We start from the raw sequence: 27,414 nt of genomic DNA on the forward strand, positions 1-27,414 counted from the left end.
GATAATGACGTCGTTTCATAATCTCGAAAATAAGAGCTGAATATAAAAGTGTCGTGTTGCTTGGAATATTACAGAATGACGAAGTGGGCGGAGAACGTGAAGTGACGTACTCCAAAGTTCCAGTGCCTCATTGTTTAATTCAGTACAAGCATAGGGCGGATATAAAAAAGTTTGGTTTGTACTTTATTACAGAGCGTGATAAATTTCAGGCCGGCAGCAACAAGTGCTGTCAATTTCATGCTAATTATTCATGGGGCTGGCTATGAAACTGGATACGCCGAGATCTTGCAGATAAGAACTGAAATTATCGGCCTGTGGGAACCCGAAAAAGAGAATCAATTTTGGACAGTGTCTTGGATACATATATGTATCTTTCATCGTGTTGTGTTGCGTATATATTTAAAGGACAGAACTGAGTGACGCGGCGTTTGATTCTAGAAGTGGACAAGAGAAGACATCTGTTAGAGTCAACCCTCACACTACTTTAACTCTGATTCACACAATACTGAATCGTGAAAAACTATCATTTTGTGCTCAGACGTTTGTTCAGAAACGCCCAGCTCTTTTGAAATCACTATCTACTCTCTCTTTTCTCAAACGTTGTAGTCATTTCTTTTCTTCATCACTGTTTTCGCTGTCATGGAAACTCGTTTCATCAATGCTTCGGAATTCAGGTGAGTTTTCTTTCTTATGATGCAATTTCCTCGTTCGAACATGAAAGCAACATAAGTAACTTAAACAGGCACCAGTGTATCAGTGTGTGTATGTGGAATTGCTGTCAACGCCCCGTTTTCAAAGACACGATTGTTCAAGACATGTGTGCCAACAAACTCACAAGGCTACTTTTAAGTGTCAAAGAAGTTCAAGTACTTCCTAAATTTATGTTCACGTTGCGACAGAATGCTTCACGTGCCGTACTTTTTACAAACGGTATCAGGGATTCGGAAGATAAATTTGACACCAAAATTTCGGTTCCCATGAGACAACTCTGAGCAAAACTAGGCTAAGAATCCAAACGTATGTGTTTTCATATGAAGAGGAAATGAGCGACCCAGTCAGCCAGACAAATTGTTTCAGTGATTTTTTTCGCCGTCCTGGAATGTTGCCATTGGCATCCGTCACAACTATAGTAATCCAATCGCATAGAGTTGGATCTGGTAATCCCATACTTTGTTTGCTGAGGTTTATTGACCGGCTTCTGTTAAAGCATCTGTGTTTGCCAAAATCTGTTAAATGTAACCTGGGATTTCATCTAACTTCATCTGAAAGTTAATAACAAACGACTTTGAAATCAATAACTGCACCACAGGGGCATGGAAACGCGTCTCAATACTGCTGAGTTGGTAGCTTATCTGCTCTGAGGCACGCGTCTACTTGAAATCGATGTTTTGAAGCCATCGTGTTGACATTTCACAGCACGCTTTGAATTGGTATTTAATATTCTGTAAACTTGAATCGTAAGGTGACGATGCCTTAGTCTCTACAGTCGATTTCACTTCTGAGTTTGGAATGTTTGGCGGTAGTGAGATAACATGCTGTTTGCAACAGAAGAATATCGCACCGTATGTTACACTTGCGTTTTTATGACATCAACAGAGCAAAGGGGAATTACAACAAGTAATTTATCCAAACCAACTAAAATGACTGTACTACACTACGCTACACAATGAAATTCACTCTGAAAAATGCATCTTCTTATTGCCCACTCCAAAACTAGTAATATTTCAGTAGCTAGCATTATTCCAACCTTTTCATGACTTCAGAATTGCAGAGATTTGTGAAATAGCATCAATGGATATTTTAGGTTTTAACGATTCAAACTGAACACATCAAATCGTTCATGATAATGTCGCTTGCTTCATACCTACACATGACTGTATTGGGGAAAGCAATCCGTCGTGTGACGTCACTCTTCAAATTGAACGACAAAGTTGTCGATTCAAAGCATAAAGAAGGTTCGAACTTGAAGTCAAACGTTTGTAAAACTTTTAACATTCAATATATTTGCAAGTGAGAGGCAGGCTAGACTTTTGGTCCAGTCAATCTAAGCCAAAAAAGGGGTCAACCTAGGACTAATTGCAACAGAAATTATTTTTTCACCATGCATTTTTGAAAGGTCCTAGAAATAACATACTAAAAGTATAATAAAAATCTAAGGGGTGCAACAGTGCCTAATTTGCATAAATGTAAAGGGGGCTCATGGGTATAAAATTGTCGCTGATAGATGGTTTTTACTTAAAATATGTGGCTAAACATGATTTTGATACAGGTTTTTGGCTTATTTGCCTCGTTTTTGGTCGAGGCAATGTTGATGGAAATATTTTGTCGTCATAGAAATATTCCTCATTTGCATAAATCCAATATGGCCGCCACAACACTTCACTTTTCTTTGTTTTTCTCCAATTAATAACTATTCTTAAGCTACTACTGACACTAATAGAATAATTTTTTTCATTTTGTATTTTAGAGAAGTCCTAGAATAACATACTAAAAGCTTAGTACAATCTAGAATTGTAAACAGTGCCTAATTTGCATAGATGTAAAAAGATTATGGTTACAAACTTGGTGCTGATAGAATGTTTGTTCTAAAAATATTTGGCTAAACATGATATGTTATGCAGGTTTTTGGCTTATTTGCCTTGTTTTCGGTTTGGGTAATGTTGATGAAAATATTTTGTCGTCATACAAATATTCCTCATTTGCATAAATCCAATATGGCCGCCACAACCTTCACTTTTCTCTGTATTTTTCCCAATTAATAACCATTTTAAGCTACTTCTGACACCAATAGAATATTTTATTCAATGTGTATTTCAGAGAAGTCCTACAATGACATACTAAAAGCATAGTACAATCTAGAAATGTAAATAATGCCTAATTGGCATAAATGTAAAAAGATTATGGTTACAAACTAGGTGCTGATAGAATGTTTGTTCTAAAAATATTTGGCTAAACATGATATGTTATGCAGGTTTTTGGCTTATTTGCCTTGTTTTCGGTTTGGGTAATGTTGATGGAAATATTTTGTCGTCATACAAATATTCCTCATTTGCATAAATCCAATATGGCCGCCACAACCTTCACTTTTCTCTGTATTTTTCCCAATTAATAACCATTTTAAGCTACTTCTGACACCAATAGAATATTTTATTCAATGTGTATTTCAGAGAAGTCCTACAATGACATACTAAAAGCATAGTACAATCTAGAAATGTAAATAATGCCTAATTTGCATAAATGTAAAAAGATTATGGTTACAAACTAGGTGCTGATAGAATGTTTCTACTAAAAATATTTGGCTAAACATGATATATGCAGGTTTTTGGCTTATTTGCCTTGTTTTTGGTTTAGGCAATCTTGATGAAAATATTTTGTCGTCATAGAAATATTCCTCATTTGCATATATCCAATATGGCCGCCACAACACTTCGCTTTTCTTTGTATATCCCTAATTAATAACCATTTTAAGCTACTTCTGACAGCAATAGAACTATTTTTCTATGTGTATTTTTGAGAGGTCCTAGAACAACATACTAAAACTCTAATACAATCTAAGGGGTTTAACAGTACCAAATTTGTATAGATATAAACGGATAATGGGTGCAAAACATTAACTGATAAAAGAAATATGCATGTTGAATTGAGAAAAACGCGACATTATGTTAAAGTAATGTATGCATTTACATTATCTTTTGTCCAGGCAATATTTTGTATTACATTTTATCGCCCAAGAAATATTCCTCATTTGCGTAATTCAAGTATGGCTGCCACTGTGTTTCACTTTTCTCTGCATTTACTTAAAAATTGTATTTAATCTACACAAAAAGGAGTTTATGTTTCCACTCTGTATTTCGGGAGGGTCCCAGAACGACAAACAAAATGACTAGTTAACTCTAGGAGGAAGAGATGACACAGTGCATTATTTAAATAAATGTAAAACTCAGTAATGGGAACAAAATCGTTGCTGTTAATAGATTTCTTTAAAATATATTGAGCAAATTGACATTTTATTCAAGCAATTTGATTATTTATTGTATTTTTGTGTGTGTAGGCAATGCATCATCTCATTTAAGATTCCTCATTTTACATAACTGCAATGTGCCCCTCCTACCACTTTACTTTTCCCTTTCTTTGACCTATGACTATATATAATGTTAAAAAACAACCGAGATCATTAGAACTATTTCTTCCTTGTAAATATTAAGTAGGATTATGAAAATTACATACCGCAAGTTTTATGAAGTTGTGCATACGACAGCTAATTTTACCCAAATGCTAAACGGCTCGTAGATGCTATACAAACCGGGTGCTGATAATCTATTTACGAAAGTGATTTAAAAGATAAGCTGATATTGTAATGAATATGTAAGATCATTTTTGTGTTTTTAGTTTAGGCAATGTTTTCAAATATATATTAAGAAATAAAAAAGTTCTCATTTGCATTAGTCCAATAAGTAAACCATGTCACTTCCTTTTTTCTAATTGGAACATGAATTATTTCTTCACCTTAAATATTTAAAAGGTCCAAGAAAAGGTATATTCAAGGTCTAATACAATCTACATTGTGCAACAGGGCTAATTGTATAAGATTTTATAGGAAATGCCTACATTTTATTAAATGTAATACTTGAAACTTGAAATATTATACAATATCATAAAGAGAGATTGGAATTTTTTACCAACATTGCTAAATATATTTTACCTATTTTTGAACGATTCCTCATGTGCATAAATCCTATATGGTGATCATTAAAATAATTTTGTTTAATTTTTCAAATTGACGTCAACTTATTTTAATTAATTATATTATCAGTAAAATGAGAAGTTACATTAAGAGACACTACTTGTTTAAGTTATTTATTACTTTAAGTTCTTCCTATCGAAAGATGATCATTTTTATAACTTTAATGAACATTCAAGCTTAGACCCTCGAGAAAAACAAACTCTCGGGGGTCTATGATTCAAGTAAAAAGAAAATTGACATGATTTTTTATTTTCTGTGTATTTTAACTCATTGTAATGATGATATATCAATAGGGCTTACAGAATGAAAAACCCTGTGAAACTAAACAATGATTGATTCGTATAGTTCGTTAGAATTATCAAGAGAATTTGCATAAGGTCAAGACAATTTAATCCCTATACCTACCAATAATATTTGGAACTTTCTGGCGGATTTGGATTATCTTAATGCATACCAAAATGCTTGGCCAAATAACCAACGCTTTGTACTAAGGGAGGCTGACGAAAGTTAATGGTTTCTTCTATTTTCACCCTTACTGGTATTACTAATATAGATTAAGTGTTGGTAAAATGTAATTAAAGACCAGGTTATGTGGTCACTGGTAAATCAGATATACTTTTGACTGTGTGCAACCTGCCTGTTAAAGCCACGTACAGAAATTTATGATATAGAAATACAATTATAATGATCATTGTGATATAGAGGTACAGTTATTATACTATACTGCCAAATATGAAATATATAATAAGCAAAGCTGTTCTTTAAACAGCTGGAAGACAATACAATAATCAAAGGACACTGCATTTCTCAAAATTTTGAAATTTCTTGAAGACAACAATTGAAAATTAATATAAAGTCATATAATGGACTGAAGAGATAGGTTTCCTGTTTAATCTTACAGCACACGGCCAAAGCATTTAAGGAAAAACTGAAAAAAAATCTGTTGACTGAATCATGATAATCTAAATCACTGGTAAAAGTAAATCTAGATACTTTTCATAATGTTACATGGTCTAGCTGCTGTTTCTAATTTTTTTATAACCGTGAAACAAGAAAACCAAAATGTGAAGGGGTTTGCATCACGGAAACTGCCGTTAACGGGTTTATCAATTTTGATATCAAATTTTTGACATCAAATTATTATATAATTGGTCATCCTGTATTTTGAAACTTATGGAAGTCTCACCTCAGATTGTCCAGACTGTCAATTCCTTGAATCAATCTTATTGATAATGATTCAAAAGTCTTATGATCTGCAAATGGAAAGTCCTTTAAAAAAAGTCCCCGTGATACTTGCACATCTAAGATCTGATATGATACGCGGTACAATTATACCATCCCTTGCTTCACATCTTTTCATTGAGTTGCCCTTCCCCATTCTTATGGGTTCTACAATGAACTGCAGCAGCCTCAATAGCCCCGGCAGAAAACAAAATCTAGACTTTCTGTTGTCAACGAAAGGATTCAGGCTGTAAACAAATGAACCAGCTACAGGAAGATGTGAACAGGGAGGAAGAGGAAGAAATTTACGATATGATAATGACCATTATAACAATTGTCATCACCACCACCATCATGGTGATTCAAATGATTCAAATGATATTTATACTAATTATAGTTCAATAATGAGAAAGATGATTCACAGGCACAACTGTTAAGTGTGGTGAACCATTTATTAGTAACTGAATATTTCCATTGTCATTGAAAATAGTAACCAAAAGCATAAAAAATTCCTTCAAAAATTTCACTGCAATCAAACATGTTGTAGGAGAAAATGACTGAACTATTGACAATTGATGTCAAAAAATTGAACACGTCAAACGTTTTTTCATGAATAACCTTAACGTCGTAAAAGAAAGAAGAATATCCAACGAAAGTATTCTGATCCCCTTTATTTAAAAAGTAATGCTCTGAAACTCTTCTCTTTATTCATTGCATTTCTGAATAACCAGAAAATGTCAATGGAAGCTATTGTAGTCGTATTGTATTCAGAAGACAGTTTGAGTCAATTATGCAAATTAGGCCTTGTGTATTAAAATAATTAGCATGCAAATTAGGTCAACCTCATATTTTTTTATGGAATTGATAATTCTTACAAAACCTTAACAATATCATAGAGAAAAAATGTGATTATATATGAGCTTAAACATTAATTTTGTCTGAAATAATGGAAAAACTGCAAATATATGCAAATTAGTTAATTTGCATGATCTTTATTGTTCAAGACATTTAGAAAATAACTTGTTGAACCTTACTAAATTGTGATGCAATGAAAAAAGTCACTTGAATTCAGTTTACATGCCCAAAATGTGAGTATGGCAGTCATTTTAAAGGCGATATATAGCTAATTTGAATATATGCAAATTTAACCAATTTGCACCCCTTAGATTTTCCTATACTTTTAATATGTCATTAGTGAGACCTTTCCAAAGGTCATGGTGAAGAAATAATTTCTGTTGCAATTAGTCCTAGGTTAAACCCTAAATTGACTGGACTATTATGGTCCTTTAGCAAGGTTCTACTATCGACTCCTAAGGCTTTGAATCGACAACTTTGTCGTTCAATTTGAAGCATAAAGAAGGTTCGAACTTGAAGTCAAACGTTTGTAAAACTTTTAACATTCAATATATTTGCAAGTGAGAGGCAGGCTAGACTTTTGGTCCTTCAGCAAGGTGCTACTATCGACTCTTAAGGCGAATAAGCGCTAATAAGCTACGTCGAAAAACTGAATTTCTCCGCCCTGTAGTAAATTAGAGTTGGTCTGATAACTACCATCACAATGCGACATCGAGGACTGCCTCCTAAAAAGAACAAATTAAACTTTATGTGTATAATGAGACACTCACGTTTCAAAATTACACGGAGTTTTGTTTCTCAGTAGTATGGAAGTGATGATAGAGAATGGCTTCATCGATTATGGAGTATGTTCCAAATCTATTTGAATTCCTCGCCATTTATGTAGGCGGCTTCGTGGACGTAATGACGCAATTAAACTATATTGGAATTTTATATCTGAAAACATGAATCGGTCATAACATCAAATACAGTAAATACAGGCAAATGTATGCCATTAAGGAGCTCAAAGTTACGTCAGAACTGGCAGCATTAGTAATGAAACTGACAGATCCAAAGAAGAGACGATGGACGTGTTTAACGACTGCTTTATATGCAAGACTTGCTTTACGTCATAGCGTATTTCAGGCCTGGTAAAATTTGTCAATATTCCCAGCTGTCGGGGACCACATACAGCGAAGGAGTGCTTCCGTGTGAGGTACTGAGTTACCATTTGATATTTTCTCACAGAAAACGTGCCCACAAAACATTGCAGCCTACACCGGAGGCGGCTCCCTAGCCGTACAATATGGTACAAACTTTCCAGATATAACGGTGTACATTAGCCTGGTGCGCTATTAGGTCAAGTTCAGGCGTTCTAAATTGATGTTTTATCCGATGTATCTCTGAATAAAATTCCCAACTTCGGAAAATTTATCATTTTCGCTAAGAGACTTAATGCTCCACAATACTTAACCAGAATAGTAGTTCGGAGGACAGTAGGGGATGCCCTTGCAACTTGGAAGTACATGGGATCGAAGACTAATTAAGTCACAATCACGGCAAACGACTCACTGCGTTTAACCTATCACCAATTCTCTCCCTCCCTCCCCTTTTCCCTCTCTAAAATGAAAGTTTTCAAGTGCAAAATTTGATTACGAGCTTATGATTTCGAACTTGTCCTTACACGATTACTTGCTTCGATAGGTTGAACTGCTGACACGCTTTTAAACATCAAACATTTCAGAAAAAAATTCGTGACTGAATATCACGAATACATATTGCTCATGTGTCGTAACCGTCGCATATATAATGCTAGTTGGGGCACAATAATTAAACATGAGTTTCATCTATCATGCACGTGTTTTGATTACCCATGGCCTTGCATCAAGTCAACATTGATTGTTTGAAGTTAAGAAAAAATGTCAGCTTGGAAATTATCAACATATATTACGAGAAAATTGTGGAGCATAAATGAACGAAATGTGCAAAATGCAGATGAATTTGGAGGACACATTACGTCATTCTAGTAACCCTCTCAGGAAAACAAGTAGGTAAATTGGTTTATTAAATTACTGTGTAGCAAATGACAGAGAAATTGTTAAAATATAAAATCCCAAAAATACGTCTCGATCATTTGATTGGATTGGATTTCTGTAAAGTGTACAGTCATATTGTGGGTCAAATTGAACTACGAAGAGTAAAGTATTTTATCGTCTTCAATATATCATCTAATTTTTACAAACGGCCTGATTCGTTCTCTAAAACCACTCCTTGCGACTGCGCTCCTGTACAGTTGATGATGTCATCGTTAATTTGAATGTGACAGATCAAATGCCGGCGAACTTCTGCAACTTTAAAATCGAAGAGTTAAGGAGTCTTCAGTGCGGATCTCAAGGTTGTGTAGCTTGTTTCGGCTCAATAGAGTTATCAGTTATCACTATAATATTTCAATAAATCTAGACAGACGATTGTTTAGCTTTAGAATTTTAATTCCCAAAATTGAAACCCTTGCTCGACCCAAGACATTAGGTCGACCCGTGCACTAAGCTTTATATTTGAAGTTGGTGACCCATGCTCCAAAGTTCGTGATAATACTACACCCAAAAAGTAAAAGTCAATTGAGTTGCAACAACTGTTTTCTGAAGGTACTGCGATGGGAAATTTTACTATAACAATTATCTCAGAAATCTTCGGTATCAAGACGAAATTGAGAAGTAAACAGATATATAAACGCAATCATCCGTACACAATATTTAAGATGATACAGTCTAGCATTCATTCAAAGGTTAGCTCCCTGTCCATAAAGATGAACAATTGCGTTTGAAGCTTTTTGTATGGTACTGTCACTTTCGTCGCTGGTACTGAAATAAACACACAGTGGATTTTTGCGAGGACACGGGGCAGTTCTATTTTTAAATTTATCAAATTATATTTTAACGCCAGACATAAATTTAGCTCATAACAGCAAGTGTGGGTCAAGTAAGCTGTGGTTTTGCTATCTAGTAAAGAGTTTGTAACGTGATACAAATCCAGAATTATCTTTTCTCACAACCTCTGCAAAGAAAACAGCTTGTATCATTAAACAGAGATAGTCTATGACGTCACGTCTCTACGGACCCTGACGAACCTCTGTGCCGCAGATGTATCGTAAAATACACGCTATCACCGAAATGATGAAAACCAGGATGTCTACCATATCTACCATGTATCGATCGACAGATCAGTTGATAGATCAAAAAACTATCGATCGCAAGAGAACTGATTACAATTGTGCAGCGTAAGTTTACTTGTCTGTTCAGAGTATCTGGTAATGAAACAAGAAGGACTTGAGAAAATGTCACAATGTTAACCACCCTGTGCATCATGGTGGGGAGGGGCCTGTTCGCGAAGGACTGCCACAAAAACTGTACAACTACGACGAATATGTTTGTCTCTGCAAGGCCCATTCCTGAAGTAAATCATGCGCAAACATTCTTGAACTCCATTTTACCATATCAAATATTTTTTATAGATTCCCTTGACAACCTAATGCCAGTGGCACGCAGTTCATGACTAAAACACTAAGTGGAATCGAGAATCCTGCTACGTTTAACCTTGTACGAAATTCAGAGGAAACTATCTGAAACGATTTCGTCGGATTGTGAAATATATCTACATATGAAATAAATTGCCAAGTTTACCGTAAGACCTTATCTTCTTATTGTCCATAACAAGAGGGTGGTTGGATAAAATAATTGGCATGTTCGAGGTGTTGTGTTCGATCGATATCGATTTATTGAACATTTACAGCTGCTCGTCGTACTAACAGTCTACATACCATTGACAATCTACGGCCCAGAGAGACCAAAACCTGCTGCATTTCTTCTACAAAGTCAAGAAACGGCGATTCCTGACCAGCCTATTGACTACTTGACCAATGCTGACGATCCGATCGAGTCAGAACCAGTGTAGATTTCCTTACAACACCAATGGCAACATTTGCAGATAGACAGAACTGAAAATCAAACTAATGCAGTTTTAAAATTCCCAAACTACTTGAAAAATAGTTAGGTTTCAGAATGAATGCATGTAGCCTTTAACCTTGACATGTTTTGTCATTTTCTATTCTATTAAGTAGCTTTATGTGACTTTAAAAAAAGGGACGTTGAAAATAGTAGCCAACGAGGTCATTGCTGGATGTATTGTAGACATTAAAGCAAAGAACGTTGACCGCATTCTTGTGAAATACAGCATCAAAGACGAACGACGATGTTGAAATAAAGTTACTCGTCATATGACCTAGTTTCTCATCTCTCAAAGAGACGCTGCTGCAGCTTTCTACATTTGGCACAGTTATCATTCATCTCTCCCTATGTTGTCAGGACGTCTATTAGGATTTGAAAAACATTCTTACTTTAACTTGATCTGAAAAGCATAGCTTCTGAAAGGAAGTCCACTCGATACGCTTGTCGTATTACTGCAAGGGACGTCAATGCTGTGACTATCTGCGTATAAATGGATTTATAGTTCTGACACACATACTATCTAGTTGCCCATGGCGTTGATGACATGATGGAATGACGACAACGCTTCAAATTTTCAACACCTGTAGTTCGTTAATCAGTGTCCCTTGTCAAGACTAACAATCACCGCCACTCTATAATCGCATGATTTCATCACTAACGAGAATTCAGAGAGACGCCATGGATCGAGGCAGACTAGACGCCGTCTAATCATACCACTGAAAACCACATTTTGAGTTTCTCTATCACATCTGAAAAAAATCTCAGTATCTTGAAATTACATTTCGTCGTACGTATTCACGTAAGCCCTAACCTTAGCTCACCCCAGAGCACTAATGACGCGATAGCGGGACCTTCGGTAAAATCCGTTATTGCCGTATATGGTAGGGCCTTACCCTGGACACCGAGCTGTCTACGTGCACATCTGCGACCACGCTGATGCGATACCCTCTACGGTACCATCGTACTTTCCATAAACCATAGTTATTTCAGTGCTTATCTCTGTAGTCAAATTGCAGCGGGTAACGTTTTTTTGTGTTTTCAGTATGACCGAAGATGTTCTGTTCGACCAATAGCCGTTAGAGGCAGTAGTTTTCACGAAACTGTTGAAAGTGGCAACCATGAACTGACAACGCAGTTTTGAACGCAACAACTTTTTGACACGACAATCAGTCAATGGTTTCCAAGGTTTGTTAATCACATGCAATAAATGAATAATGAACTAATGTTTTCAATATGATACATATTCCAAGGGCATCGTTTGATTTATAAAGTGATCATGGCCTCAAATTCATAAGTATAATCTGATAAGCCATAAAATCTTTTGATGAATATAGACCATAATAGTAAAAGTCTCTTATGGGAGTTTTAGATTCTCGTTTACGAGATAGTTTCTGATATTCTTTCCAGAGAGTTCACGGCTTGAAGCGGAGTTTGTCCTGGTCTGCACATTGAAGTAAAGGCTAAACTTATAGTTCATTTGCGTTGGCATCGTCTGCCTCTAAAGATTAATTGACGTATTTTGTTTTCTACCAATAAAATGAAAGGAAATTACTTAGGAAAAATACCAGGGCAACCAAAAAACCTTGGCCAATGATATAATCTGCCGATTCGGGACTTGCTGTTTTTAAGATAACCATACAAGAGAAAATAAGGCAGGGAAAGACAAACAAAAGAACAAAAGCATACTGTAACGTACATAAAGGGAATACATGTCGTGATATTATTGAAATGATCATCAAACTTATAAGGAATCTTTACAGATCTTTTCAGAGATCTAAACTAGAGACCCCTTCGGAAATAGTCCAGAGCTGCTAAAATTTCATATGTTGAAACTCAACATGTTTGTCATTCTCAGCGTTGGGCCCTTGAGAAAATAGTTACTTTTACGGTACCAATAATGACGAAACTTGAAGACTCGTAGTTGTCCATCGAATCTACAAAAAGTACATCCCATAAAACCATCGCCAGGAAAGTGAATCAATTTCGATTGCTGATCTAAGTGAAAATGATATTCTGCTGAACGAATCTTTTTGCTTATATTTTATAAAGCCAGGATCTGAGGGTTGATTTTATTGAAAAGAACTTGCGTTTTTTTGATCACTATATACCGTGGTTGCATACTTGAATTGGGAAAATTTTCACCGCTAAACTTCAATGTTTTGACTAAGGACGTCGAGGTGCAGTGGTTGAATCCCTTTTAATAATAAGGCAGTCAATCATTAAAATACCAAAGCATAAAATGATCGTATATAGGATTAACTTCGAAGACAAACTTTCCTAACTTGGTACAGAAATTCCTAAACATTGTTTTGGTTGAGTAGTTGCGACGCAGTCCGGTCCATCAGACAGACATGAATACCATCACCCTACTTTCATGGCTAAAATCTTTCCGGATCCGGCGCATGGACAGATACGATAAAACAGTCTCGGTTGTCTGTTTCAGTAGGACTATCATGTTAAATGATATAAAAGTTCAAAAGGGTCAATTATTATAACAGATTCACTGTTCAGACAACACTTCATTGTTGCGAAGACGTCATAATTGGTTCACATTATGAACTCGGTTTACAATGAGAGTAATTTTCTTATACCCAGACTGTCGCAGTTTGTAGTACTACGTTTGTCGCCAGATTGCGGTCAGACTGTATCGAACAGTTTCTTTGATCCATCTCACTTAAATGTCATACATGATTACATTTGCTAAAATCGCGTCATCTCAGCCTGGTGACAAGGCGATTACGCATATCAAGTGGCTGCTTGAAGGTGGTCTCTGGTTCGTAGATCAAGGCAAAGTTAACCAGATGGTAAGATAGTCAAACTTAGGGAGGTCTTCCATCGCTTCAAAGGTTAGCATTATGATATTCTGGATTCAGTTTTCACATTAAATTGATACGTATTGCCAATATTATTATTTTTGATATCCAATGCGCCGACACTCTGCAAAGATGGGTTGTAAACGTTACCAATTACCAAGTTGGTAATTGGTATTTGCACGATTTGCCATTAATGCTAACATACGGTGGAAGATATTTTATCTCCCTGAACATGGGACACTTATACATCGCCATGAGGTATCAGAGAATAGCTGCTTTTCCAAGATTTGAAGATAAAAACAAGACGATAAACGACATTCGCAAGAGCTTTACAGAAGCAGAATATTCCCTGAAGCTCAATTTCGTGATGTGTGTCTTTTCAAAACAGAGAAGATCAAAATAAAACAACTGAGTTTGCTTGCGCATGTTTGATGCATTGTACAATTTTACACATAATCATCTTCTGAATTTACTGTATGGTACTAAACAAACACGAGTTGGAAGACAACGTTGGCCAATAATTGTAAAATATCGGAACCACATCGTACCTCTCTGATAACACGTGACTTATTTGCAATGGACATATAGAGTATCATCCATGAGTGAGCTCACGTAAAGATCTATCCTCTGTACAGAGTGTAAGGGGAATATAGTCCAGAGCCAATTTTCTCTTTATTCCAGATGTCGTCCTTACCAAATGCGTAAACTTTTTATTTATTTTAGTTTTTTTTTCAAAGTTCAACAGATCACTGATATTTGGCTTCAATAAACCTTACCGTGGGGTGATAATATATTTTCAATATTCGCGCTTGAGTTTTTAGCATCTGCTGATTTACATATCGCTATAGAGGTTGTTCATTTCATTTCAGGCGATTGACGTGGTTACTATTTGGAATTTTGATGGTTTGTCGACACTATGGAGTGGATTCAACCAGAAAGATTGCATGCAATCCGTTCATAGTTGGCGGTGGAGCTGTGCCGCTAATTGCCAAGCGATCCTATCGATTGCTAGATAACCCTGGAAGCACATCCTTCCTGGTAAGACTTGCAGTTGTTCCGTCTGGGGACATGAACTATCAAAACAAAGTTTTCATCGTATGGATAATGTTTACAAACACAATACATTTATTTTTAAAACCAAATTCGTCTTTGTTTGATGGCCCGATCTACGTAATTTGCATCGTCATTTGCACTCCGAAATTGCATCCGAACAAAATCCTTTGTGATTACTTCTGACGAACTCTTCAGCTTTTCGTCAGTCTGAGACTTTATTGCAGCTGAAATAAAATACTTTATGTGTTTGCCGTATGGAGAGGAACGATTTTCTTTAAAACATCAAGGGAGCGTTATTTAAAAAGTAATAAAATTCGCTGGATTTGCACCGTTCATTTCAACAGATTACATAGTGTAAGAGGTGTTTGAGTTCACGACCGACTGAACTCAAAACGAATGTTATACACGATCTGGCTGTAGTCACACAACTTTTAAAATTTAAATTGGTCAGATAATTTCGGTACTGCTGTTGGCTTAAAGTCTGATACACAAAACATCTACCCAGAAAAAATCACTTTTTGGTACTAAACATTTTTTGATTTCAGTGATTTCTGAAAGACAAACTAATTTTGTGATCTGTGCGTTTGGCTTTCAGTTTGCTCGCATAAGAATTACAACGAACACGGCTGACAGGCAATATGAGACTTTAACTCCCTCAACGTCAAATGGATTGTTCTGCATGTCGAGAACAGGATGTAAGTTACCTGCTGTTACCTTTTAGGATGTACTGTGCATTATTATTTTGCAATCGTTGGTCTCAACACATCATGCTTTCTCCTCATTTTGCCACCATTTGAGTCAAAGCATGCTTTTTCTCAAAGTTTTTGGCGCTAGGGTCATTCTAAAGCGAAGTTTGTTCTTTGATTCAAGTCAATAAAGTATGTGTAATCGGCAGATTTTATGGATTTACGAGATTCGGATGTACCCGCGTACTGAAGTAAATGTTGGAATGAATTATATTCGAGTGTACTACAGCTATTGAGAAATATTACAGCCTTGTGACCTTCTAAAATTCATGCCTCGCTATCAGACCGATGTGGTTTCCCTGGAATTAATCATACATGCTCTGTAAGCATTTGATGGATTTTAAATCCGTTGGAAAGACAGGGCGAAGATAGTAAGTTTATAAATGAAACTTGCTTCGGTTCACTTACGTAGCTACAAGCAACCTTTCGCTATTTGAATGTTTCGGTCCATCCAATTAAACAGATTCTCTATCCCTGGATCGGACCTTTTGATCAAATTTAAAATCTATCATTAACCAGCATGGCCTTGTTATCAGAGAACAAGTTCTGTTTTGTTTCTACGCGAGAGCAAGACAGCTATCATGTCACAATTATTATCTGTGAATAAAGCTACACAACATGATCGAGAGACCACCTGATTCAGTGATCATCTGCTTCAGTGACCACTTGACTCAGTGATCACCTGACTCAGTGATCACCTGATTCAATGATCACGTGCTTGGAAAAGTGGTAGTTTAAATCACTTCCCTTCACCTACCTGACTTCTGAGTAGGTCCACGAATCAAGAACAACCCAGTAGGAAGGACTTGTCGAATGACATTTTTTTATTGAAGCCGTTTCAGGATACGTTGAGGGTTTAGTTTATGATTAACCTAAATGTTGATATGGCGACCATTGATGACATCATGTGACAGCCAGACTAAGTCTAATTTTCCCACTGCATTTTAAGTTTCACAAAAATACAATGCAGACTATTTCTGAATTTCATGTGAATAATTTTGGCGCCAAATTTGCATCTTGTTATCTTTTTAATATATGTGTTGTCATTATTGCTGATTACAAGAAAGGGTTTATACATGTTATTTTTACTAGTAAGTTTCCAATTGAGGAACATCGAAGGACCAGCGTGCATTGCACAAATATTCTGTGTCACACAAACTGGCGTTATCAAAACATATAATAATCTTTAGGGTGAAAATTAACATTTACAGTGTAAGTGGAATTCGACTTTCGTGTCATTTAGTGTTTATCAAAGTGCTCAGATCAGCTGAAAACAAACAGTTTCGTTGAAAATTGATAGTTATCCATGAGTGAATATTCTCTGCGACTGTTGAATTTCACACAGCTTTGTCGATAACGGGTAATGCTGGCGCTGCAATGTACACCGAGTTCTTGAAAGGAGTGTACTACAACAATACGGCCCAATCACCTGACATGACAACTCGCTGGTGAGTTCATATCATACTTTATATGACGGCTATTTAAATTATTACATCCATGACAACTCGTTGAATAAGCTGTCACGGAGGCCATAAAATGCGTTGATCCTTAATTTCCACACTTTTATCGTGAACAGATTTAAACATTGTAACGTATATGTTTGTTATAAAGATCCTACTCATGGGGCCTTTCAGACATATTTATTTATCTATCATTTTACTAATTGACACTTTTAAAGCCCCACTAGCTGTAACTCTTGAAATGTGTTGACCTTAAAATATCTTCCTCTTCTCTCCTGGTTTTCTCTGAGTTCTACTCTCTGAAGGGATATGGGCTTTTGCTGCATTAGGGAAACCATTCCTTTGTGAAACGAACATTTGACAAGTAAATTCAAATTTTAACGGTCATTTTGATTTCCCACCATTTTCAAAATTTGGTAATGTTAAAAAGGAAAAAGAACATACAATGACACAGATGAAAACATTCACCCCTACGCATTACGTTGGACTACTCTGTGCAGTTTATGTGAAAATTTCAGTGCAGATATGTACAGTATCACACAGTTTTTGCTTTTCTGCATGGGGCTGCGATTTAATGTTTGGGCAAAAATTTAATCGTAATCTTTATCTTGTTCAAAACTGACATCACTTCTTGGTCTTTTTGCTAGCGATCCATATATCTTTCTTTCCTGAATTTGAATTTATTGTGTGTACCGGTGATTTACTGTCTGTTCTGTACTGTTTTGTGTCTATGTTTATAACTAGTGTATTACGATTTTTGACCTAGTGTTATCGGATTATGGATTGGTATGATTGTGATTATTTTGCATATACAGTCCCGGCGGGTAGTTAATAATAAGTGTATACACACACTGTAGTCATTCTCACGATGTGAATGATATTCTTCGAGGCTGTCATAACACAAACAGTAATCATTAATAATTACAGAAGAAATATCGGGGAAATTTTAAACTTGTATATTACAAATATTTTTTGTATCCCAAGAAGTTTCATTTTCTCTTCATCAAATCTATCACAATCATTCAGTACAATATGATGTAATGAAGCTCAAAAAGTACACCAAGACTGACTAGCCTGAAATCTTGGTTGAAGAGAAATAAGTATATCCAATAATGATCATGACATTTGGTGACATCTTGTAAATGAGGCACCCATGTTCCTGTTAGAGCTCCGTTCATTGTAATTTTAAAGTTTTTTTGTTTTTGGTAGAAATAAAGTTTCTTGTTCTACTACTAAAGTTATATCGAAATACCTATCGTTCAAATTGTCAAAACAGCCTATTTGTGTAAAGTGAAGTCTTATTGTTAAAAACTGAAGATGTGCCCGCTGATTATCCTCTTTCTTATAAAATCAATAACACTGCACAACGTATCTAATATATTGTGTTGAAGGGCCGATAATTCCTATTTCATCATAAATGTGATTAAGGGAGAAGAATTGGTTGGTTTACTGAACAAACGAAGTATATTTTATCAAGAGTCACAGCCACTGTAATAAATGTACATATTATGGGACACGATTGATTGCTGTTATCCTTTGTGTGAAATCTCTTCTCTGTATACAGGGTTGAAATAGCTCTCTATCACAACGTTCAGTCCCACACGTTTGTCTGTAACTTCGAAATGCTAGAAGGCCCCATCAGTACTTCACCGGAGCCCTTCCAGGTAATGCTTTTGTTCCTTTTCCCGAAAACGCGTTGAAAATTATCGAGTACATGTAACTTATCTCCACGTTTCTATTCGATTTAGAGAGCCGCTCTAAACCAAGACCAAAAATCTAAATCACGTCTTCATCGTTCGTATCGCTTCACAGTTCACATGTGACAAATTAAGTGTCACTTTTATTAATTTGTACCTCCTGAAAGTGTTCAATCATGAAGCCACACAACTGTTATGTTTCCGATTATCAGATGACAATTGTATAATCAATTTTAGCATACATTGAAAGTACGGTACATATACATCATCGACTGCGACCGTCGAGTCCTATATAATTCACTAACAGGCGATGATGGGTGAACAATGACCGGAAACAATATGAGAACTAAAATCAAGTCTAGCTTTGGAATATATGTTTTATCAACGCGATAGATTTTTGATAGCGCTTTAATCGACAGTGCGTGTGTGATCTACAAGACTAGATATAGTGTCTAAGATGGCAGATATGTTTCCGGATGTAAAACGAGTCGCTTCTATTTGTTTTCACACTATAATGTTACACACATACATGACTTGACTATTTCTGCTTCTAATACGCAGAGTACGGTTTTACCGGCCCAACGCCCGGCTCCATTGAGAGACAAGGAGATAAGTGTTAGTCTTGCAGAACACCAGATGCAGGGTAAATTGGTCCTCGATTTTTCTGAATACTTTACTGATTACGAAGAAATCAAAATTCATATAGAAAACATCACGGGAGTCCTGAGATCTGATGAAAATGTGACGGTCGATCTATCCGATCGTGACCTCTTTCTCCGCAATGCTACTGATCGGAAACTGTGTCTGGGTAGAGAACATACTCTCCTTGACCATGAACGATATTCAAAGATTGTCGTGAAGATGTTTGTAACGGCCACAGTTGATGGAGAGAAATATTACGACTTGTGTAACATTACAGTCATCACAGATGTGTTGGACATAAACGACAACTGTCCAGTGTTTCAAATCGATCAAATGATTGAGGAATCGCCTTTCCCGATAAGTCATTCCCACAATTTATCTTTAATCATTAAGCTCACGGAGGAAATTCCGATCGGCACTGAAGTTCTTCCGATTTTCGTGGAAGACTCGGATTCCTCAGAAAATGCAATGGTGCTTTGCCAGCTATCTGGTTTCAATCATTCATCTTTCTTCAAACTTGATAATGATACCGGTCATCTTCGCGTAGCTGCCAGGCTCGACAGAGAAGCTACGAGTTTATACGAACTTCGCATTACAGCGACAGATAATGGATCTCCACCGTGTCAAACAGATCTATTTGTCACCATTTATCTCGATGACATCAACGATAACGCGCCTCGTTTTCCGCTCAGTCATTACGTTGCAAGCTTTCCAGAAGATGTGGACGTGGGTTCGCTTATCATCATTATCAGTGCAGTGGACGATGATGACGGTGTCAACGCTGATATCTCGTATTCTATTGACCAGAACAGTTATTTCGACATCGACACTTACACCGGAAATGTTACGCTGAGGTCAAAGGTCGACTTTGAAAACCTGTCCGAAAATCCATTTCTGTTGAATATTACTGCAAGGGATCATGGAAATGTTTCCATGGAAACTGTTGTCTTATTCGAAGCTCGTGTTTCCGACGTGAACGACAATGCACCAGAATTTGGCGTGAATGATGTAAACGTTTCAATAACGGAAAATCATCTTAACCAATCATTTCTTGTACATTTTCAAATATCCGATGCCGATAGTGGCGCCTCTGGTGAATTTCATTCGTTTTTGAAAAACGATTACGATAGCTTTGACGTATCGCCAAACAATACAGTTTTTCTCACACGAGATTTCGACTCGCAAAATTTCAGCAACGATTCCTTTACTCTGGAGATTATTGCTGAAGATCACGGCAACCCGAGACTCTCGTCAACTGCGACAATTCATATTACTATAGAAGACACTGAAAAGGCGGGAGCCGACGATCGATTGATTTCAAACGCCACATTTTACAATTTCGTTGAAGGGCAAGTTTATCTGCCCTTGAACCTATCATTTGATGAACCGCTTCCAGAGATCATCACCGGCGCAGAAATCAAATTGGATCGTTGCGATGAGTATACAATTGAAAACGATATTAAACTGACAACGGATGAAAAAGCAGTGTGCCCGAAAGAAAAAGACAAATTGCAGAAAATCAAAGCTTGTGGATTTCCCTCTCCCCTTCTTGTGTCTGACAAGGAAAGACTGGCACTGCGCCCTCAACGGAATGTTGAGAATGATGATGTGCTGACGTTCGATGGCGCACGACAGTATGCTGTGTACATGGGTCAGGTTCCAGGGCTGTCTATACGACCGAATATATCTTCCACGATTTTCATTTGGTTTTCTCTATCGAAACTTCCTGACGGTCCACATGAATGCATGACGCTAATCTCACACAATTACTACACTCGAAGGCTTGTTTACGCCCTCGATCTCGGCTTCAATGGTACGTTGGATTTTTTCTACAGAACTACTCGAAGAATTGGAAAAACACTGTTTCGAGATTTTGATCTCAAAGTCAACGAATGGTATCAACTCACCCTGGTGTTGTTTAGTCAAAGCGGACATTCACCATCGTCTGCAGAAATATTTTTAAACGGAGAATCCAGGGGTAAAGTTTACATCGACCGACCTCTTTTCCAAAATGGAATCTTCCATATTGGTGCGTCACCGACGACAACAGGTAATATGGTCAATCATTTTCGCGGGAAAATCGGATCAATTATTGTGAGTATCGGACAAACAAAAGAGGAACAGTTGAGATGCGTCTTTTGTTGTGACGAGTGGCTAAGAGTTGATTCAGAAACAGATCTTTTTACAACATATAATGAAAGTTCGAAAAATCTGGCAATTCGAGGAGAAGCGACTGGCGAAAAATACTCGGAAATCCTCGAAAATCTCGTGTATATCAACGCAAAGGAGCAAATCTCTTACACTTGTCGAGAACTGAACGTGACTTTTCCGTTCCAACAGTCGTACCAGCAAAGTAAAAGACTTGTGAAGTTCAAACTGCTAAACAATTTTGCCCCTGTACTGAGGCTCAACGGGCAGACAGCAAATTTTACTACACACTATGTTCGTGACCAGAGTACTGTAGCACTTGTTAATTGCTCCTCGCTTACTCTAGAAGATGACGGTGGAACCTGGCCTTACACTGTAGAGATAAGTTTACTGACACAGCTAACCAAGGACCCTGTCAATCCCTTAAGTCGTCTTTCAATCAAGAACCCCTCTGCCAATTTCAACCAGGTTTTGAATGATGACGCATTTTTGCTACAAGGCACATCTCAGGTGTCAACAGTTGAATCAGAACTGAAAAAGCTGGTATTTGATATCAATTCGATATCGACCAAAACAAGTTTGATTTTCAAGTTCGTTATTCACGATGGCAATTTCTCAAGTTCACCTGTGTACTCGGTAATCTCGCCATCTCTACGACATCACGAGATCCCCTCGAAAACACTCATGCTTTATGAATCACGTGATCCAGTTCTCCATCTCGATGTTTCTACAGTCGATTTGGAAGAAATGATAACAGAAGAATCGTTTCCAACTTCTGTGAAGTTTGTCCTTGTCGAGAGATATGACGGAAACAAAGAATATCTGAGCTGTGACATCCTAGGGCTCCATGGATTCCAATGCGTCATCACCAACAACCATACAGGCACTGTCATTCAGTGTGAGATAACTCAGACCCAAAATGCTACTGTTCAATCAATAGCAACCCTCTTTAATGCTGTGAAATACTACAATGATAAAATGAAAAATATCTACCAGCTACAGCCTTCTCTCAAAGAAAGGTAAGTCGTTCAGTCTATTTGAACACTAAAAGCATTAGTGCATGTCCTTTTTCATTACACGTAAAACTGTTGGATGATTTTCGTCCATTGTTCTATTTTGAAAAAGACTGTCGTACAGAGTCTTCCATCTCGGCTGCTAAAGCACAGAGGACAATTCATAGTGCCATCATGATTAAAATTAAATGTGACTTTTCCACTTTCAGAATTGTTCATGCTATTTTCGTTGACGGTGGAACAGAGACTCTAGTGTTCAAGTATCAAATAATTTACGACGGCAGCTGTTCGATGGAGGATCGGTTTATCGCAACGACTAGTACGGAATTGAAGGCTCTAAGCACGTGTACAAGATTCCTTGGACGAGGAGGTGTCTTGATCACTTGTGAGAGTGACCCCGAAAATTGTGACATCACAACGCTTACGTCATTGACAAGCGTGAAGGTACGTGTGAACTAATGACAAAATACGAATACTTGTACTGCGAATTAGCGCTTAAGTCACCAGTTTGTTGTCATGGAATTAGTACAAATCCGCGACGTCTTCTGTCATCCTTCATATTTTGTATTAGATGCTAAGTTTAATGTCAGCTAAGATATGACATGGCCAGTAATCTTGCTATTAAAGCCCCATTGGCTGTATCTGTTTGCATTTTTCGGCATGATAGTTTGAAATCAAATGCAATTTATGTAATAAAATTCTTACCGAAATGTGACCGCAGAACGTTGTTCAAACATTTGCGACGAACGCAGAGCTTGGATTTTAACAGCTAATAATTTTCAAGTCGCAAATCACATATGGCCGTTGCATTATATACGTAGAAGCGCGTGAAATTAGTCGACCAAAACCAGTACCAAGGGTTGAAATACTGACATTTTAAAAGACAACATGACTCAACAGCAGGAATGCAAGACATCTCTCTCGAAATTAGATATTATTTTTTGGGGAAAATAAATGTAAAAAGATACAACTAATTGGGCTTTAAGAATGATTTTCTATCGAACTAACATCTTTCAGAACTTCCATGGACACTCATTTTCTAGTGAATTGGATTAATAGTTTTACATGTTTGGATATAGTTACCGATTATTTTGATTTTTAACCGAAGTTTGTTGTTCAGGATAATAAGTTTTTCAATGATATTGAGTACTTTACAAGTAAACAATAAATATAATCCCTAATACATGTTTTAATACTATTTGTTTATGTCAGTCACTATAAAATGTGGAAAGACATGGCAAAACTATTCAGGTATTTTTTTTATTGTAACTCGCAGGAGATATTGGGAGAACTGTGTTTGATAAGAGTTCCGACGGTAGAATCTCTGTCTGGATTGGAAAATTTACAACATGTTGGTGGAATAGTATTGCAACGAAACCAGAATCTCACTTCTGCTGGCATCTGTAATTCTATCGATGGACGTGAAAACGCTTCGATTGGCAAGGTAGATATCAGAAGCAATCCAAAGTTAGAAAATTTGGCCGTTCTCCGTAATATAAAGCACATAACAGGTAAGGATTGTATTATTCCTAGTGATTATTAATGTTGAATCAGTTCCTGGCAATGTCAGCGACACAACTAGCACACTAAAATCGTTTTTTGGCTGTGATTGTAACCTTGTAGAATTGATACACGACACAATTGTACGGCAATTACTCTTTCTTGAGCTTTCAAGAATTGTAGATAAAACAACTCTTTCGTTTGTAGGGCCTGCCAAACTTATAAAAAATTAAGCTTTTATATATTTCTCTTGATACCTTCCGAGATTCGGAACCTCCCACTGTCCTTGTTAAAGCAACGATAAGGTTTTTGTCCTAATTGTGGCCCATGTTTGGAAAATAAAGTCCTTAATTTCTTAACAAATGCTTGTTCCACTACTCCGATATTGTGTTGTGACAACACCTCTCTACTTATTGATATCATTATTAATTCATTATCATCGGCTCATAAAAGTAAGAAAATAACAGATGTTGTTTTAGATAAAATTGTAACTTTTCGGGTTGCTGATTGGTAAGAATCGTGATCTGCTAACTAGCATCGGCTGTATGTGTATAGAGTGTAGTATTGTTTTATTTATTCACAGGGGATCTCAGGCTTGAACGAAATATTCTGTTGAATGATTTGACCACACTGGAAAACGTGGAAATAGTTGACGGAGATGTGTATTTAATGTCAACACGACTACTGACGTTGGGGGCGCTGAAGAACCTGAGAGAAGTTGGCGGGTCCTTGAATATCGTTGGCAATCAGGTTAGGTCGAGAAAATTGATGACTCAAACGCTGTAAACAGATAATGTTTGTCTCCTTGCACACTAGTCATTAAAGTGATTATTCTTATCACAACGTGGTTTGCATTAATACTGTAGTATTTATCAAGCTTTATGAAACAATGCTAAAAAGTAATGGTTGTTAAAAATTCGATAATCTTTCACGTTTTAGTGGCTATGCAGCCTGTGTACGTAGGCAAGTATGCGGTGAGCACGACGGTAGACGAGATGAAGGGTTGGTAGACGAGATTAGGGTGAAAACGTTGCATCCCTCTGTCACAATGGATGTCAAAAAAGACACTGAAAGACTGGTCAACCAATTCTCTTACGTCACCAGGCCAGACCGGACGAGACGAAGGAACAAATTTAAAACATTTATAGCACAGATAGATTGTTTAATACTTGTTTACTGAAATCTTCAATAACATCATTGACAATTTTCCCGTTTCAAACAGGACTTGCGTAATTTGAGTGGCCTAAACAACTTGGAGTCTATAGGTATGAATCTGTTGGTATTGTATAACCCACATCTACAACATATCGACGCACTGTCGCGACTTGGGCAAGTCGGTGGCCGAATATACATACAGGGCAATGTACGCCTTTGTTACATGCTGAATGAAACAGTTAGTACCAAGTATTTCCAGGTTTGTAACATCATATGAATGCTTTCAAATTTCCAATACATTTTTACTGTTGATTCGTGATAGCTCTCGCTCGCGCACCTGGGAAACTGTGTGATATTAGTCCACTAAGCACATTAGAAAACCTTCCAGTCTGCTTTGAACGTCAAGGAACCGTCGCATCTATTTAGAGAAGAGGTACATCACACTACTGATAGTACGATACCACAGTTGTTGATTTCAGTCAGGTACATTTCATCGCGACGAGACGATGACAAGAAATGTCTGTTCAGTGTATGAAAAGATGAATCCTAAGTCAAATAGTTGATTCAAAGCTTATCGCATGCAGTAAAGTTGATACCATCACTATGAACATCAACAACGCACGTATTAAGATAATTCTCTATTACGATGCAATCTGTTCTATAATGATTTGACTATAAGTGGCTGCTTCATCATATATCATCTTGAGCTGGCTTTTCATTGTCTTTTTTTAAAAAAAAGATAAATTTATTCCAAGAAAATGGCAAATAAAACGAATCTACATAACTGTGAATGTGTCGAGCGAACGAACTTTTCATTGTCATGATACAGTTCTCGTAAATTGCGTCCTCTATACAGTCCGGTGCTCAAGCAGATAGCAGCCGTAACAGTGTTCCAACTTAAGGCAGCAATTTACCATAACCACACGGAAAAATGATTAAATTTGACCTATCTGGTGACATTTCGTCGCCTCTCCTGATTGATTTCGCGCTTTTCTTTTACAGGACAAACTCTCGCGTGGTTTACAATGGAATGACTTCATCCAACTATTCGCACAGTGTCCCCCTCGCAAATGTGATACCAACCCGTGTCAACACAACGCCACGTGTACAGATGATCCCACCGATGGCTACTCGTGCGAATGTCACTCCAGCGATCACTATGGCAACAGCTGTGAATATGTAAACGAGTGTAGGTCATCTCCATGCCAACACGGTGGATCATGTTCTGACGACCTGTTCGGATTCAACTGCTTGTGTGATGTGCAATACACGGGAAGAAGCTGCCAACATTTTATGGAGCATGAATTCAAAAGATAAGAAAAGACGAAGACGTTAAGATGGAACTAACTTGAAATACATCAAGAGATTATTATGAATGCATAATTTACATTTCAGATATTCAGTTTTTAAATTGACGGCTGTTCTTGATCAGAAGGACAGTTACATAGTTTAATTTATATAAAATATTAACAGAGATAAGTGTATATGAAATGATGGAAAACCAATGAGTGAGTCAGTCAATTCAGACGGCATATAAAAAACCAACCCATGCCTAAAGTGATCGATGTTGTCCAATATATGTACTGCGAAAATTGATTTCGATTTTTTTTGAAGAAGGAGCTGATTTCAGACCAAGGGAAACATTTCAGACGATACGTGTACACTGAAGACATTGTCACGTTACGAGATATTTTGCAGCATAGTTCTCGCTGGAAGAGCAGCTTTGTGTTTTTGTAATGGAAGGACCTGACAGGAAAATGGATATATTCTGACATCGACAACTTCTAATGTACATTTATGATTCGTAGTGTCAACATTTTCTGTATTCTACACTATAGAAGTGTGTGTTTTGTAAATAGATTTCTGTACATTATGTTAAGTTTTCGTAAAAATGTTTTAGTTTAGGAATTTAAAAAAAAATAAATATTTATCGATGCAAATACACGTAGAATGAGTTTACTCGTAAATCTTTAACTGAATTGTTAAAACGTGTATTACTTCAGTCTCAAGTGCTTTCTTAGAATTGTTGTCACAAATCGGTCCACTTTGCGATAAGTCTACTTAATTCAGACCGAAATTTCACCATTAATTTGGGTTTAACAAATTATTATTGTGTGTTGTCAATCATGATATTCTACAAAAATAAAACACCTTTACAACGCGCTTGAAAGCTCACACTATGCCATAATGAATGAATGAATGAATGAATGATGGATGGATGATGGATGGATGGATGGATGGATGGATAAAAGAATATTGAATGAACAAATGAGAAATGACGAACGAACCGTCGAAGAGACAAATAAATGGAATGAATGAATTAATCAATGAATCAATGAATAATTATTGCTAATTTTCAAGTCATTGTCGAAATTCCGTTGTCT

The 27,414-nt window shown here is 36.8% G+C and overlaps 1 protein-coding gene across 1 annotated transcript; it reads left to right on the forward strand.

Moving 5' to 3' along the window:
• Positions 1 to 293: 293 nt before the first annotated feature.
• Positions 294 to 27,209, forward strand: LOC139131915 (uncharacterized). The gene is made up of 11 exons (XM_070698229.1): positions 294 to 674; positions 14,486 to 14,654; positions 15,265 to 15,364; positions 16,761 to 16,863; positions 18,440 to 18,539; positions 19,134 to 22,381; positions 22,585 to 22,819; positions 23,652 to 23,886; positions 24,459 to 24,625; positions 25,098 to 25,289; positions 26,033 to 27,209. The coding sequence occupies exons 1-11, from the start codon at positions 640 to 642 to the stop codon at positions 26,345 to 26,347; spliced, it is 4,899 nt and encodes a 1,632-aa protein (XP_070554330.1). The 5' UTR covers positions 294 to 639; the 3' UTR covers positions 26,348 to 27,209.
• The last annotated feature ends 205 nt before the right edge of the window (positions 27,210 to 27,414 follow it).

The sequence above is a fragment of the Ptychodera flava genome, chromosome 4 (genome assembly GCF_041260155.1).
Source record: "Ptychodera flava strain L36383 chromosome 4, AS_Pfla_20210202, whole genome shotgun sequence".
Lineage (NCBI taxonomy): Eukaryota > Metazoa > Hemichordata > Enteropneusta > Ptychoderidae > Ptychodera > Ptychodera flava.

Excerpts from the sequence above, each read along its gene's own strand:
- LOC139131915 (XM_070698229.1), top strand. The coding sequence starts at position 640 with ATGGAAACTCGTTTCATCAATGCTTCGGAATTCAG. Across the intron at positions 22,382-22,584 it reads CAGCCTTCTCTCAAAGAAAG|AATTGTTCATGCTATTTTCG; the intron begins GTAAGTCGTTCA and ends TTCCACTTTCAG. Across the intron at positions 22,820-23,651 it reads CGTCATTGACAAGCGTGAAG|GAGATATTGGGAGAACTGTG; the intron begins GTACGTGTGAAC and ends TGTAACTCGCAG.